Source organism: Oncorhynchus kisutch, linkage group LG22, assembly GCF_002021735.2.
Source record: "Oncorhynchus kisutch isolate 150728-3 linkage group LG22, Okis_V2, whole genome shotgun sequence".
NCBI classification, from domain to species: Eukaryota; Metazoa; Chordata; class Actinopteri; order Salmoniformes; family Salmonidae; genus Oncorhynchus; species Oncorhynchus kisutch.
Window position 1 is genome coordinate 31,009,354 of NC_034195.2, and position 16,307 is coordinate 31,025,660.

The 16,307-nt window shown below is 45.7% G+C and overlaps 2 protein-coding genes across 8 annotated transcripts in view; one reads left to right on the forward strand and one right to left on the reverse strand.

The window, feature by feature from the left end:
• b4galnt3b (beta-1,4-N-acetyl-galactosaminyl transferase 3b) overlaps window positions 1-9,384 on the forward strand; it is a 40,217-nt gene extending 30,833 nt beyond the window's left edge. For both annotated transcript variants that reach the window (XM_031801736.1, XM_031801737.1), the window contains 15 exons: window positions 1,049-1,149; window positions 1,261-1,328; window positions 1,890-1,968; window positions 2,057-2,123; window positions 2,237-2,389; window positions 2,514-2,623; window positions 2,705-2,805; window positions 3,038-3,111; window positions 4,751-6,053; window positions 6,140-6,399; window positions 6,492-6,645; window positions 7,055-7,127; window positions 7,235-7,388; window positions 7,463-7,589; window positions 7,708-9,384. In XM_031801736.1, the coding sequence (XP_031657596.1) occupies window positions 1,049-1,149; window positions 1,261-1,328; window positions 1,890-1,968; window positions 2,057-2,123; window positions 2,237-2,389; window positions 2,514-2,623; window positions 2,705-2,805; window positions 3,038-3,111; window positions 4,751-6,053; window positions 6,140-6,399; window positions 6,492-6,645; window positions 7,055-7,127; window positions 7,235-7,388; window positions 7,463-7,589; window positions 7,708-7,819 (2,936 nt within the window). In that variant the 3' untranslated portion in view covers window positions 7,820-9,384. The remainder of the gene's footprint in view (window positions 1-1,048; window positions 1,150-1,260; window positions 1,329-1,889; window positions 1,969-2,056; window positions 2,124-2,236; window positions 2,390-2,513; window positions 2,624-2,704; window positions 2,806-3,037; window positions 3,112-4,750; window positions 6,054-6,139; window positions 6,400-6,491; window positions 6,646-7,054; window positions 7,128-7,234; window positions 7,389-7,462; window positions 7,590-7,707) is intronic.
• A 2,902-nt stretch (window positions 9,385-12,286) lies between these two features.
• On the reverse strand, window positions 12,287-16,064 carry tnni1c (troponin I, skeletal, slow c). Of its 6 annotated transcripts, none has more exons than XM_020457009.2 (10): window positions 15,952-16,042; window positions 15,725-15,760; window positions 15,542-15,545; window positions 15,419-15,460; window positions 15,254-15,259; window positions 14,297-14,338; window positions 14,032-14,163; window positions 13,378-13,467; window positions 13,037-13,219; window positions 12,287-12,894 (listed from the first exon to the last, which is right to left on the reverse strand). In XM_020457009.2, exons 1-10 carry the CDS (start codon window positions 16,014-16,016, stop codon window positions 12,796-12,798), a joined length of 699 nt encoding a protein of 232 aa, XP_020312598.1. In that variant the 5' UTR covers window positions 16,017-16,042; the 3' UTR covers window positions 12,287-12,795. The 6 variants fall into 6 exon arrangements, with proteins under 6 accessions (XP_020312598.1, XP_020312604.1, XP_020312599.1 ...); XM_020457015.2 differs by having other exon boundaries at window positions 15,725-15,743; window positions 15,952-16,020; XM_020457013.2 differs by having other exon boundaries at window positions 12,740-12,894; window positions 15,725-15,806; window positions 15,952-16,064.
• Window positions 16,065-16,307: the final 243 nt, after the last annotated feature.

Genomic DNA, 16,307 nt, shown 5'->3' on the forward strand with positions numbered 1-16,307 from the left:
CAACTGTTCAGAGGAGATTGCGTGAATCAGGCTTTCATGGTCGATTTGCTGCAAAAACAACACTACTAAAGGACACCAATAAGAAGAAGAGACTTGCTTGGGCCAAGAAACATGAGCAATGGACATTAGACTGGTGAGAATCTGTCCTTTGGTCTGATGTGTCCACATTTGAGATTTTTGGTTCCAAACGCTGTGTCTTTGTGAGACGCAGAGTAGGTGTACGGATGATCTCCGCATGTGTGGTTCCCCCCGTGAAGCATGGAGCAGGAGGTGTGATGGTGTGGGGGTGCTTTGCTGGTGACACGGTTTGATTTATTTAGAATTCAAGGCACACTTAACCAGCATGGGTACCAAAGCATTCTGCTGCGATATGCCCATCCCATCTGGTTTGCACTAATTTGATTTTCAAAAGGATGATATGCATATGTGGGAACGCCTTCAAGACTGTTAGTTGTAATCAAGGCAAAGTGTGGCTACTTTGAAGAATCTCAAATGGAAAATATATTTGGATTTAATACTTTTTTTGGTTAATACATGATTCCATATGTGTTATTTCATAGTTTTGATGTCTTCACTATTCTACAAAGTACAACATTTTAAAAATAAAGAAAAATCCTTGAATGAGTAGGTGTCAACTTTTAACTGGTACTGTATGTGATCGTATACAAATGTAAGCAAGGTTTGAAATGCTTGTTTTAGTTAAATATTATGTATGTTTGGGCTTCTTGCAATCAATTCACAGTCTACAAATGAGTTATTTGTAATTATGTTCCCTGACCATCCACTCAAGACAAAATTGTCCCAAGGCTGAATGTAGTTGTTGATCTCTGAAGTAAAGCATCTAAGTTGGGTGGATAGTAACACCACGGCTTTTGACAACTGTGTTTGGTGCAGTAAGACAGCCATTCAATTATACGATCAGTTCTGACAACTTTACATGCCACAGGGTGATTGAACCACAGGGGTCCAAACACTGAACCCAGAGGAACACCTAATTCAAATAATTATCTGACTAGATTTGCCATCTCTGTGTGTCTGTTTGTTCCAGGTGAGTTTGTGTTTGCGGTGAGCTCTGATGATAACTCTGAGTTCTGGCTGAGCCGGGATAACTCTCCACTCAACCTGCAGCTACTGGCCTGGATTGGCAAGGTGGGCTCTGAGGGTGTTTGTCAGTTTGGACCTAAGATGGCTACAGTGACTGTAATGATAGTGTTTATTTGGGGTTCTGGCAGCTCTCTGACTGTGTGTGGTGTTTTGCAGACTGGCATGGAGTGGACTGCTCCTGGTGAGTTTGGGAAGTATGCCAGTCAGACATCCAGACCGGTTTGGTGAGTCAGCTAAACACTGTGTGGGTGTGTATGAGTGAAGGCTATGATTTCCGGAAGTTTGTCGGGAAGCAAAATTGTGTATGAATCTATTTGTTTCAAGTGAATAACTGAAAACATATCCAAACACAGGGCTGAGAGTTATTTTTAGCAGAGGTTGTTTTTCTTCTTGTGGTGGCTTGGAGCTATGTTACTGAGCCAGGATGAACACACACACACACACACACACACACATTCAGAAATGTACATAAACACACCTTTTGAGGTGTGTGTGTGTACAATGATGAATGGTGCAGGGAGACATGGGTTTGATCCTGACAAAAGAAGCTGTCACAACTACCATAATGAAGCATTGACCACAGGCAAAGAGAGGGGTAGAAAGAGGGAGGGGGACAGGGGGAGAGAGGTTAAAGGAGGTGATAGTCAGGTATTGGCAGGAGAGGGGGAGGTAGCTATGGAAGGGGGAGGAAGAAAGGCATTCACAGTTAAGGGGCATGACATGACAGGCATCTACAACTGCCTATCAGAAACTAGCATACAGTAACTGTTTTGTGTGTTCTGCAGGCTGTCAGTTCAAAGGAGGTACTTCTTTGAGATAGTCCATAAACAGAACGACAGAGGAACGGACCACATAGAGGTGGCGGTGAGTTTCCCCTCTTCTCTACACTTTCCTTGTGTGTGTGTGCGCATCTGGGCAGTAGTATTAAGTGTGTGTATTTGTTTTGACACAGTGGCAGCTGAACCAGGAGGGTCTAAGGTTTACAGTCATCAGCTCCAAGTACATATCCCTCTACAGCAGTGAGTAACACACACACGTGCGCACACACTCTAGCTATTCAATATTACTAACACATTTAACTACCTAACTGTTATTTCAGACATGTATTTCAGATGTTTGTGTGTGTGTACAGATGAGTCTGCTCTGAGGATGAGTGACATCACTCATGTACCCCAAACGGCTGCTAGTCACACCCGCTCGCCTAGCAACCAGCCCGACAACCAGCTGAGCAACCAGCCAGCAGCCGACATGCTGAGAGTCGACCCACGCGACACCCTATACCAGAGTAAGACCACACACACACACACACACACACACACACACACACACACACACACACACACACACACACACACACACACACACAACACTAGAATCACTAGATTGAACAAGTAACTCTGTGTGTGTAGTCCCTGCCTTAGACAGTAGGTTCCTACAAGGCGTGCTACCTGACTGCTCCTATAAACCCAGCTACATCATCAAAGGTTTCCCTCTGCTGCGATACCAAGGCCTGCAATTTGTAAGTACCATAAATATTCCACCTCGAATCCCTATAACTAACAGAAATGAGTGTGTTATTACCATGTTTGTGTGTCTCCAGGTCCACATGTCCTACATCTATCCCAACGACTACACGCGGCTCACACACATGGAGACAGACAACACCTGCTTCTACCACGACAGTCCCCTATACCTGGACAGGTGAGGAGGGGAGGGAGAGAGGCCGGGCGAGGGAAAGGGAGAGTGTTTGTATTTGTTACCTCTCTATCTATGACTCTGGTCGAAGAAGCGGCTTAACCTGTATGAGGTCGTTAACATTACCAACCAGCAGAGGGCAGGGTGCAATCACTGAAGTTATGGATAATGTTGTCAGAGAGAGATGATAACATTCCCTCTCTACCCCCCCCCCCCCCCCCGTATCACCACTCTCTAGGTATGGGTTTTCCAGGTACATGAGGCTGGATGAGCCAGAGGGGCAGGAGGGAGAGGGCCGGGCCAGAGGTAGAGGTAGGATACACACATTTTTCTTTGGTTAAAAAGTACACTGCTCAAAAAAATAATGGAAACACTTAAACAACACAATGTAACTCCAAGTCAATCACACTTCTGTGAAATCAAACTGTCCACTTAGGAAGCAACACGGATTGGCAATAAATTTCACATGTTGTGCAAATGGAAATAGACAACAGGTGGAAATTATAGGCAATTAGCAAGACACCCCCAATAAAGAAGTGGTTCTGCAGGTGTTGACCACAGACCACTTCTCAGTTCCTATGCTTCCTGGCTGATGTTTTGGTCACTTTTGAATGCTGGCGGTGCTTTCACTCTAGTGGTAGCATGAGACGGAGTCTACAACCCACACAAGTGGCTCAGGTAGTGCAGCTCATCCAGGATGGCACATCAATGCGAGCTGTGGCAAGAAGGTTTGCTGTGTCTGTCAGCGTGTCCAGAGCATAGAGGCGCTATCAGGAGACAGGCCAGTAACTCAGGAGACGTGGAGGAGGCCGTAGGAGGGCAACAACCCAGCAGCAGGACCGCTACCTCCGCCTTTGTGCAAGGAGGGGTAGGAGGAGCACTGCCAGAGCCCTGCAAAATGACCTCCAGCGGGCCACAAATGTGCATGTGTCTGCTCAAACGGTCAGAAACAGACTCCATGAGGGTGGTATGAGGGCCCGACGTCCACAGGTGGGGGTTGTGCTTACAGCCCAACACTGTGCAGGACGTTTGGCATTTGCCAGAGAACACTAAGATTGGCAAATTCGCCACTGGCGCCCTGTGCTCTTCACAGATGAAAGCAGGTTCAGACTGAGCACGTGACTGACGTGACAGAGTCTGGAGACGCCGTGAGGAACGTTCTGCTGCCTGCAACATCCTCCAGCATGACCGGTTTGGCGCTGGGTCAGTCATGGTGTGGGGTGGCATTTCTTTGGGGGGCCGCACAGCCCTCCATGTGCTCGCCAGAGGTAGCCTGACTGCCATTAGGTACCGAGATGAGATCCTCAGACCCCTTGTGAGACCATATGCTGGTGTGGTTGGCCCTGGGTTCCTCCTAATGCAAGACAATGCTAGACCTCATGTGGCTGGAGTGTGTCAGCAGTTCCTGCAAGAGGAAGGCATTGATGCTATGGACTGGCCCGCCCGTTCCCCAGACCTGAATCCAATTGAGCACATCTGGGACATCATGTCTCGCTCCATCCACCAACGCCACGTTGCACCACAGACTGTCCAGGAGTTGGTGGATGCTTTAGTCCAGGTCTGGGAGGAGATCCCTCAGGACACCATCCGCCACCTCATCAGGAGCATGCTGTAGGGAGGTCATACAGGCACGTGGAGGCCACTACTAAGGACATTACATCAAAGTTGGATCAGTCTGTAGTGTGGTTTTCCACTTTAATTTTGAGTGACTCCAAATCCAGATGTCCATGGGTTGATAAATTAGATTTCCATTGATCATTTTTGTGATTTTGTTGTCAGCACATTTAACTATGTAAAGAAAAAAGTATTTAATAAGAATATTTCATTAATTCAGATCTAGGATGTGTTATTTTAGTGTTCCCTTTATTTTTTTGAGCAGTGTATATGAACTGTCGCAGGTCGGCCTTGGTTTTATTTTAACACTCTTCTCTGTCTGCGTGTTGTTTGGTAGTTGATGGCATCTTGAGGAGGAGAAAGGCGGTCCCAGAGGAGAGGTTAGATGGCGAGGCTCCTCCAAATGTGGGAGGGGCTAGTAAGAAATACCCCGCCCCTCCTGACTATGGAGACGACTATGACGATTACGCTCAGAGACGACGACGTAAACTCTTCTCCCTGCCACAGGCCGACAGGGCACCTACACACACAAACATGTCTGATACTCTCACGTATAAGAAGAAGAGGAGGAAGAGGAGAGAAACAAATGCAGCAGCTGTAGTCCAGACCAGAGCAACAGAACAGGATGGGTTGGGGATCCCCCCTGGTCCTGGGTCACATACATCACTACAGACTACACCAGCAGAACAGCTGAGACTAGCAGAAAGACCAGCAGACAGAACAGCAGAACAGCTCAGACCTGTGAAGTCCAGAGCAGGGGAACAGAAACCAGGAGGGACGCCAGCAGACAACGAAGATATGGGGCCAGTAGCCCGAAAACAAACCAGACCAAGAGAGAGACCAGCAGAACAGAACTCAGCCCGGTTAAAGATTTTACCTGCACCACAAAAACTAGACCAGAACCTGCCAGTAGAGGGAGACGGACCAGAAGTTCGGCTTCCCCAGCTGCAAGGGAGGCACCGGCGTGTTCAACAGCCTGGGCCGAGGGGTTGGGGTAACACAACACCCAATCCCTTGAAGCACCTCCCACCTCCCACTGTCTCTAATTGGTCCTTCAGGGTCGGTCGACGGCGGAGACTTGTTAACCGTACACTAGAGCTGTGGTCAGCGGTTACCAAACAGTCGACCACACGACTGCCTGAGGTTAAACCACCGCTAATTAAGTCGGACCACAAAGCAACTGTGACTAGGAAGAGAGTCCAGGTCCTAGAGACAGATATCATCCTCCGAGCACAACCACAGATAAAGTCACGACCGCAACCTGACTATGACAACACACTCCACGGGGATCTGCCCCCTGGTGTGGTCAGAGGGATGGACCGTCTGGTTGAAGGGGTTGACAGAGGGGGAGGTGGTGAGAGAGAGGGGGAGGAGGTGGGTGTGAGTGAGTCTTTATGGGGTCTTGAGGGAGACTCTGAAGAGGTGGAGGGCTTGTCTTATGACTCCACCCCTCGACCAGTGTTTGACCCTGAGGTGAACTGGGCCCAGACATTCCAGGTGACCCCTTTAGACCTCCAAGCGATGCGCTCTGATTGGATAGACCTCCGCTGTAACGTGTCTGGTAACCTGCTGCTCCGCCCTAGAGACGCTCTGCCTGTCGTCAAGGCCTTCATGGACAAACTCAACCACAGACACCATGGGTCAGTTTGTGTGTGTGTGTGTGTGTGTGTGTGTGTGTACAGTATATGTGTGAGTGTGTTAAACCTGTCCCTCCCTCCCTCCTTAGGCGTTTCAGCCTGGTCCGTGTGCTGAACGTTGAGAGGAGAGTGGATGGAGCTCAGGGCAGCAGGTACTTCCTGGAGCTGGAGCTGAGGGATGTGAATGGCCAACACCTTCGCCTGTCACACTACATCTATACTCTGATTCGCCACAGACTATCTCGCCCCCGGGGACTCCCGCCGCTTCGCCCTGCCCCTGAGATGTTGCTTTGCAACCCTGTTGGTTTTCACTGGAACCCAACTGCCACTGTCCACTTCATCGTACCAGGTACGCACAAACACACACCCTACTGCTACTCTCCTGCTGTTGTAGGGCGATATATTGCTTTATTCTTGTGGGTGTCTATCTGTGTGTGTCAGTAAAGAACCAGGCCCGCTGGGTGCAGCAGCTGATAGTTGACATGGAGGGTCTGTACCAGACCACTGGAGACCCCAACTTCAACCTCATCATCACCGACTACAACAGCACTGACATGGACATAGAGGCAGCACTAAAGGCATCCACCCTGCACAGGTACGCAGTGTGTGGCATTTCATTGAGCAATAAATTATAAAAATGGTATGTAAACAAATCATCTGAAAGCCTCCCGTAGACTACTTGTGCACATTCCTCCACTCTAAAATAATTCCAGCATTAATGTTGAGGTGTTGTCCACTGCTGTCTCGGTCTTGGACATTCATCTATGCCTTGATAAAATTTCAAATTTTTCTCGTCACAGATATGAAACCACACTGCATTTTGGAGCATATACCACCCATTTTCTAGTCCATTTGCTAATTTTTCATTTGGCTGAGATGCGGCAATAATAAATGATGGTGTAAAATCCTACCGTGTTGGCATCGTTGCTTAAATGATTGTGATAAGCGAATGATTGAACCGGGCGGCTTACTTTCACCCCTGACAACTTGCCTCTGTGTACCAGGTACCAATACTTGAAACTGAGTGGGAACTTTGAGCGTTCCGCTGGTCTACAGGCCGGCATCGACCTCATCACTGTGAGTGAGACATGATCAGTGACAGACAGTGGGTGTGTCCTGTTTTGTGTTCCATACATCAACTGAGTTTCATGAAATAGGCATAAATATTCTCTTTTCCTCCCCAGAATGAGCACAGTATAGTGTTTCTGTGTGACCTCCACATCCACTTCCCCCCCTCCATCATCGACTCAGTCAGGAAACACTGTGTGGAGGGACACATGGCCTTCGCTCCTATCGTCATGAGACTGGACTGTGGGGCTACACCCAGGGAGCCCAGAGGTACACACACACAAGCACGTGCACACACACACACACACACACACACCTCACACGTCTCTCTGTGTGTGTTCCAGGTTACTGGGAGGTGAATGGGTTTGGTCTGTTGGGGATCTATAAGTCTGACTTGGATGCTGCAGGAGGCATGAACACACATGACTTCACTGACCGCTGGGGAGGAGAGGACTGGGAGCTGCTGGACAGGTGTGTGTTTGTCTGTTTATGGTTGTTTGGTGCATGTTTGTGTGTTCTGTTGCTCATGCCTGCTCTGTCAATCTGATCATTAATAGGAATGATGTTGCTCTCCCCTGCTCTGTGTCAGGATTCTGCAGTCGGGCCTGGAGGTAGAGCGTATCTACATGAGGAACTTCCTACATCACTACCACTCTAAACGTGGCATGTGGAACAGACGCACCCAACGCAGCGGCACGTAACCCACAACAACACAGCCAAAACATTCAGCGACGCAGCCGTACCCACGACGACTCATCCGTGGGTGCAAGGAAACTGCCACACTTTAACGTCCCCATTCCTCGTATCAGCCATTTACAGCTGTCGACCGGTTAACGAGAGGGCAGGACAGAGGGGATTCCTGACACCATTGTGTGATATCTCCTGTCACTCAAAAGGTTTGAGGGTGTGGTGATGATGGAACACAACATAGTACTGATTGCCCTGGAAAAAGACACTACTGAAAACTAGAGCAGAGGTACTCAAATCTGAACATGTAGGTCCGCAGTACTGCTGGTTGACCAGAGAGTCACTCACCTAGTGTCCCAGGTCTGAATCACAGGTTGATGTTTATTGTCATGATTCTTGCCCTGGAGGCAGAACTGAGCTGTTTCTGCAAGATGGGCCAGCTGCCAAGTCAAAATTGTCTATCTTAAAAATGCACGATTTTTGGTCTTAATTTAAGGTTTGGGTTAGCAGTGTGGTTGGGGTTGCAAAACATATTTTATGACCACTGCTAAGCTGTTCCAGGGAAAGACTAATGATAATAAATAACAACCTGCGTCTGAATCAGTCCCCAGTCCCCAATCAGACCTCAACAACTGGATTTGAGAAAAGGTGGACAAAACACTACTGGGTACTCTATTTAAACATGATACTACTGGTTTACTCTATTTTAGCAACACACTACTGAGGATCCTGTTCTAAGGAGATACTGTTGTAGTAAAAATGTAAACCTTTTCCACACAGTGTGGATATTTTCCTTTGGCTAGACAATGACAGATGTCTTTGGTAGCGTGAAGAGACTAATAAGAAAACTGGGAGCAGTGATGACCTGCTCTGGTCACTGGTACTGATGAACTAGTCTGGACAATCCTGGGCTGCCGAACCAAAGACAGACGATACACACAATTTTAAACGTCATGGATCATACAGCATTTGTATGTAATCAGGGTCCAGCTTATTTATTGACAATGACAAAATGCAACAATGTTACTGTATCACTGTGATTTGTATTTTTTTTGGTTTAAAACATTGTTTTATTCATAGAATTAATTAAGATGTGAAAAGGGGGATCACTTCTGATTCAGGGAAGTTTACTGTACTGGATGGGGATATTTCCTTTAATATGCAATGTGCATTATGAAGCCTGCTGTATTCATAAGTGCCTGCTCCATAGCTCTGCTACTGTAGAGCTCTACTACATATTACTGACTCTTGGATGTCACATTGTGCCTATTGCATGTATCCTTCGGGAGCGCTGTCTATGTAATTTTCTATGAATTATACTTAAGAGTATCCCGCACCAAACCCCTTGTGCAAGTTAACACTTTTTTAAATGTTACTCCGTGCCTTCTCTACAGCTCCGTCGAAGCTGGGGGTTCAGTTGACACAAAACGAAACTTTTGAAATGGGGAAATACTACCTGAACTTGTCAGTTAAAACCCCCATGTAGTCTTTTACATTAGATTTATAAATCATCACTGTATGTCTAATAAATCACTGTTTATTTCATGAAAATAACTCCAAATATATTTTTATAATTTATTTCCATGATCATCCTTTTGCCATTGAAATGCTTTGTCTCATTTGGACGTGTTGATACAAATGTTAATATATTTACATACACAGCCCTAATTTCCCGAATTGGATCGTCTAAACTCTAGTCGAGAGCCTACTCCACTTACCCCTTCAAAGTAGGGGGATGCATATGCAAATTATTGATGGCTGGTCATTGGTCAGAATAATCAGATTGTCATGATCTGGGCCAAAAAAACACCCACCTGAACAGGCTTGAATTTCCAGGCATTTTTTTTCCAAACAGTTCTTACACAAAAAGGGCGTTATCAAAATGTTCACAATTTCAGTGTTATTTCAACCGCCGTGTGAAAATAAAAACTGGAAATGTTTTTGACGGCACTGCCGCTTTAAAAATGCTACATTTTGTGTTCCATTTCACAATGTGATTGGGAGTATCACAATACCTTGTGTATCTGACCTTTTTGTTACTGATGTCAGACTCATGGCGGCTGTTTCTACCTTCTGTCTCGTGTCTACACTCCCTTTCTGTTTTGCTGTACATTCCAGTCTTGGGAGCTCTGTCTGCCATGCTGTAAAAACAATTTATTTTCAAACAAAAGAGTAGAGACTCAGGAAAATGAGCATCATACATTTGTAACAATAATTAAGATATTACTTATCAATCCCCTAAAACAAAGAAACACAATTAATTAACAATGAAAAGCTGAAATGTCTTGAATCAATAGGTATTCAACTCTCTTTGTTATGGCAAGCCTAAATAAGTTCAAGAGTAAAAATTCACATGGTAAGTCGCATGGACTCACACTATGTGCAATAATAGTTTTTGACCATTTTTTTTTATGACTACCTCATTCGTTCAGTATGTTAAAGCAGCACAAGTAGCACTCAGTCTAGCACGGAGTCTCCTCATGAGACCCATGAGATGGCGCACAAATTGGCCCTGCGTCTGGGTTAAGGGAGGGTTTGGCCGGCCGGGATGTCCTTGTCCCATCGTGCTCTATCGACTCCAGGTGTATGGTGTTTCCTCCGACACATTGGTGTGGCTGGCTTCCGGGTTAAGCGGGCATTGCGTCAAGAAGCAGTGTGACTTGGCGGGGCCGTATTTCGGTGGACGCACGGCTCTCGACCGTCGCCTCTCCTGAGTCCGTACGGAAGTTGCAGCGATGGGGCAAGACTAACTACCAATTGGATACCACGAATTTGGGGAGAAAAAGGGCAAAAAATCAGTCTGAATCAGTACCAGAACCACACAGGGCCCCTAAACAGGGGACTTTACATCAGAGCTTTTAACCTGTCCAGATGGTGACTGCATCTAGGGTATTGCACAAGGTTAAATTGAGTTCCTCAGTTAGGTGGTTAACTGATTTTTGTACTCTGATGTCCTTGGGCAGGCGGAGGGAGTCTGGAAGGGCATCTAGGAATCTTTGGGTTGTCCGAGAATTTATAGTATGACACTTGATGATCCTTGGTTGTGGTCTGAGCAGATTATTTGCATATGCGTTTTTTCATAGTTTTGATGTCTTCACTATTTGTTATTCTACAAAGTAAAATGAGCAGGTGTGTCCACATTTTTTACTGGTACTGCATATTAATAGAAGTCTGGTAAAGCTGAGGATCTCCGGGACTGCTATGAACTTCATGCTCTGTGGTCTGATTTCAGGCCTGCCAAACCTGAAGGTGTTGGGACCTCTCTAACCAGGTCCTACAGACTGCAGGGTTTTGGCATTTTGAGTGTGAACACAACCCTATATTCCCAGGGCTCAAAGAACTCATCCTGAGAAAAAACAGGTTTACGAAACTCCATTCTATCGCCAACCACACCCATCAGATTAAGTGTCTTGAGTTACTGGACTTGTGCCCCAACAGAATTGAGTTAAAGGAGAATCCTTCTTGGCCCTCTCATCTCAAACACCTGTCTTTGAGTGGAAACCATTTAGGTAAAGAAGTCTTAACTTATCACAGACAGGGATAGTCTCATTCACAATGTATTCCTGCTTCTGACGAACCTGAGCGGTCTCTCTCTTAGTTCAAACAAATTCACGAGACAGCCTCAACCTTTACTTACCATCCTTGGAAGAGCTACACCTGGACCACAGCAACATCAACTCCTTCCACCAAGAGTAATTTATAGGACCCTTTTACCTGCGACTGAGTTGTACTGGTTTATGACCAGTTTTGACAAAACGTCAGCTGCTGTTTTTCATCTGCCAAGCCATCTACTTTAGTTTTAGCAATAAATAGAGTTTACAGTTTGTGGTCCTAATTTTTCTTTATCCAACGTGATGTTATATTACGTTTCTTTGAAGTTTGGTGGCACAAAATTGCAAAAAAACTATTCTGAGTGAGCAAATATTTTTTTTATCTGTACATATACAGACATCGAACGAGTGAGCCAACACACACACACACCTGTGTTCCACCTCTGGTTTTTGCATGCCTGTTTTTGCATGCCTGAGGTGTTTCTGATTCTCAACCTTCGCCTGTCATTCCGAGGTCATTCAGTGATGTTATACTGAGGTCGCCTGTGATGTGTCTGAGGCATTTGTCATAGTGGAATGAATTCTTGGAAGGAACAGAGGCTAAGTATATCCTGGGTCAGAGGTTAACACTGTGCCTCTGCCTTTACACTGTCAGGATGTCTGAAGACAAGGTCATCCCATTCCCCACACACTGATACATGCTGTCAGCTGCCTGCATGGTGGTATGCAGAGTACATTCATCACTGTCAAATTCATATTGAAATTGTCAATTCATAAAATAGAAAATGAAGCATTAATTGTTTTGTTGACTCATGAGACGCCACAGGGGTAACCATGTAACTCTACTATGTTCAGTATACAGTATACTATAATAGTGGTGCTACAGCATGTTGTGCAACTGGTTGTCAAACATTCATACATACAACCTTCGGTTTTTGAATTACAGTGATTTTTAATATGTTTTTGGTTATGTCATTTCCTTTGGCTATGTTACTACATACAAGTCAGTATGTGTAGGCTAAGTCAACACACTATTTACAAGTTTCTGACTTTTTACAAATAACATTGGGCAGTTTTGTATATTCACATTCCTTAAACTTGATTTTTTTTTAAAGATACTACTTGAGAGAACATTGGTTAGACTAAATACAGTCGTGATTTGATAGATAGGCACTTTTGTAGCTACGCTATAACCTGCAGCAGGCAACTAGAGCTCTACAGCAGTAATACCTTTGACACAGAGACTCAGAAGTGTGAAGTGTGGTGTCTTAAAGCCCTGGTTTAGGACCTGAGTTGTGGACCTTTAGTTCAGTCATGGACACAGGTTTTCCCAGTCCCTCTCACTATCTCCACTCTCTCTCTTCTCTCTCCAACATTTTTTTTTACCCCTCAGTGTCATGGAAGTCTGTGTCCCCACCCCCATGTGGTGAGGAACCACCTTATTGGCCACCGCCAGCATCGAACATCTTCTTCCTGCCCTCCATGCCAGACATGGCCTCCACGTTCTTCCTCCAGTCTCCCACTTCCAGGTTGCCCTCCTGTCGGGGGCAAACAAGACTACATCAGACCAGAAATAACCGCATCAAACCAGTCCTAGCTGGCCCGAATCAATTCATCAGGCTTATTGTTAGATCCCGGTTTTGCTGTCTGTATTCTGTCTATCGTTTCATGTTTGCTCACCTTCTCCTGTTTGATGTCCTCTTTCTTAACAGACTTAAGGTTGGATCTGAGGTCCATATGTTCTTTGTGTTTGGTGCCCAGCAGTGCTCTCATCATCTCTTCTGCGGATACTCTGACCTTCCTCAGAGCTGGCTTCTTAAACTTACCCCCCATGTCCATCACCTTCAGCTTCAACTCGTGGATCTGCAGTGGGGGGAGGGATCAGATGACTGCTATTTGTTGTACATGGTCCCTGACATTAAACTAATAAAATGATGATCAATTAGATGATGGATGATTTGATGTTTGTTTAAATAAGTGTGAAGGTGTGTAGTACTGTAGGTGGTTACGTGGTTTCATACGTCTTTGCCGTTCTTGTAGACCTTGGCCTCACAGTCATAGCGCTCCTCATCCACTTGGTCAATCCTGGTATGGAGCTGCTTACACAGTTTCTACAACACATACACACACAGTATACATTTAACCCTTATTTAGTACTTTTACCCTTTTTTTTTCTCCCCAATTTCATGATATCCAATTGGTAGGTACAGTCTTGTCCCATCGCTGCAACTCCACTACGGACTCGGGAGACGCGCATGTCAAGAGCCATGCGACCTCTGATAAATGACCCTGCCAAGCCGCACTGCTTCTTGACACACTGCTCGCTTAACCCGGAAGCCAGCCGCACCAGCTGGCGACCAAAGTCAGCTTGCAGGCATCCGGCCCGCCACAAAGAGTTGCTAGAGTGTGATGGGACAAGAAAGTCCCGTCCGGCCAAACCCTCCCCTAACCCGGACGACACTGAGCCGATTATATGCCACCTCATGGGTCTCCCAGTCACGGCCAGCTATGACACAGTCTAGGATCAAACCCGGGTCTGTAGTGATGCCTTAAGCACTGCGATGCAGCGCCTTAGACCGCTGCGCCACTCGGGAGGTAGCCCTTATTTCTAATGGTAAAGTACCTCTGTAGTTCTTCATGCTCCTCTCAGATTTGCTGTAGTGTCTGTCACTCACCTGCAGCTCCTCCAAAGACAGGCCAGACACCTGCAGGGGCGGGAGCTGCTCCCCCAGGTAGCGAACCTTCTCCTCCTCTCTGGCTTGTTTCTCTGCCTCCAGCTCCTCTAATGCACGTGACAATAGGAGGATCTGGTGGGGGTAGACGGACGGAGGTTGGAGAGGTAGTCTGTGTGTCTGTTATTCTATCAGCTGTTTTGGGCAGCTTGACGGTGTGGAGGAGATGGTGCTTTTGTGTGCATGTGTTTGCGTCCATGCTTGCTACCTTCAGTGACACCTTGCGGGAGGATGAGATCTTGGACTTGGGCTGAAAATAAAACCAATAAATTATATTTAAATAAGTGTTTAATTGAGGGTGTGACATTCTGTTCCAAGGTCCTAGATTTGGGCCACATCTGTGTAAAGCCAGTGTGGAAGTTTGCTTGTTTCAAAACAGTTGGAATATGTGGTATTGCACCTTAAATAGATCTGCCTTTTTGGTTCCAGGTATAACTTTTTTTGGTTCAAGATAGAACTCTTTTGGGTTCTACATGGAACCCAAAGGGGTTGTACCTGGATCCAAAAGGGGTTCTCCTATAGGGAAAGCCAAAGAACCCTTTCTGGTTCGAAATAGCACCTTTTTTTCCCCCTAAGACTGTAATATATACAACCCTAACCCACATAACTCTACCCCAATAATCCCTACCCCACACAGACTTACCCCACACGGGCCTACCTCACAAGTCCCTACCCCATGCATTTTTACCCCACACAGCCCTACCCCACACAACCCTACCCCACACATTCCTACAGTCCTACCCAGTGCTCGAGGTGGACTGAAATTGGTGCCGGTACTCTTTATATTTAGGTTCCGGTACGCATTATATTTGAGCGCAATGGCCCTACCCCACACAGGTCTATCCCAGAGCCATAAACATAGAGAGATTGGGGATGTCGGTTTCAACTCAAAAGCACATGAAGACACATTTTACACAGCATTACATAATTCAGCAGCAGCCATTTTGCTTCTTCCTGGGCAATAGTGGCCTAGCAGTTCACATATTATTTTATTAAGTTAACTACACAAAGCTAGCTAACTGAACTGCAAAAATTATAATGCAAATACTTGTTAAGACTGGATTAATATAATGTTCAGAGGCAGCAACATGGCATCCAGCTCTAAAATTAGCCAAAGTCTCTCTGACTGGCGTACCCCACTCAGTCCTACCCACACCTGTCATACCTTTCCCTGAAAATAAAACAAGAGAGGTAAAACAAGAGAGGAGAGTTAACATTGATATTGATAACACCTGTAGATGTGTTGGGAGCGCTTTGTGTGTTGTGTTGGTAGCAGAGTTCCAGACACATTTCCATTGTAACAGATGGACAATTATTACATTAGATCTACCTTGGTGTGTTCGACCTTTGGAGCCATTGGCATGGGGGCATTCTGAGGACACACACACAGTCAGTACACATATCAAAACATTTCATTTTGATTTACTTCAAAAGAGTTACAAGAAAAACTTACATCACTGCAATGGCCATTTAGAGTTTAAGGAGGGAGAGAGAGAAAGCCAGACAGACAGACAGACATGTGAATGCATGGACTTCACTCACTTCTGAACAAAGCATTAATTTCAATATGACAAATGATCTATTTAGGATAAATAAACACTGCCTATGTAACAACATTCTAAAAAGTAGTACTTACTCATCAGCCATTGTTGAACCTTTGAGAGAGAGCAGTCTGTTTTGTATCAGAGACGTAGAGTCAGAGAGACATCCCTGAAAAACTACAGTTGAGGCATAAACCCCTCATGGTATGAGGATGATAAATTAACATTAACTAGCTACCAATCAGTGCAATACATTACCAAATCAATAATAAGACAGTTTGATTGATAATAATCACTAAATCCTCTACTGATATTCCCTTACCTGTTTTGCACTGTTAGGTGCTCTCTTTGTTGAAAGCTTTTGGACTGAAGGCTTTGTGCAAGCATGTAGGCATCGGCTGGTATATATAGTACACACACACCAGACAATGGTATTGGCTGCCTGTGTGAAGCATGCCATCCCTCCTGTGACCCGGTGACACTGCTGTAAATCAATCGGTCCAACATGCGGGATCAACTGGAAATCTCGGACTGTTAACTCATGTTACAGATTCCCACAGCCTGACAAGATTATAACCCAAACAGCACACAAGACACAGCTCTATCACTGTATTCAGTTAAGTTACTGTAATGATCTGGTGTGATCGAGCTGTGCTGTTTGAGTGAGTGTATGTGTTT

Coding starts and splice junctions, on each gene's coding strand:
- tnni1c (XM_020457009.2), bottom strand. CDS start 16,016: ATGCTTGCACAAAGCCTTCAGTCCAAAAGCTTTCAACAAAGAGAGCAC. Junction 13,468..14,031: donor TGTCTTTGGAGGAGCTGCAG/GTGAGTGACAGA, acceptor TATGTGTTGTAG/AAACTGTGTAAGCAGCTCCA. Junction 13,220..13,377: donor TCTACAAGAACGGCAAAGAC/GTATGAAACCAC, acceptor CCCCCACTGCAG/ATCCACGAGTTGAAGCTGAA.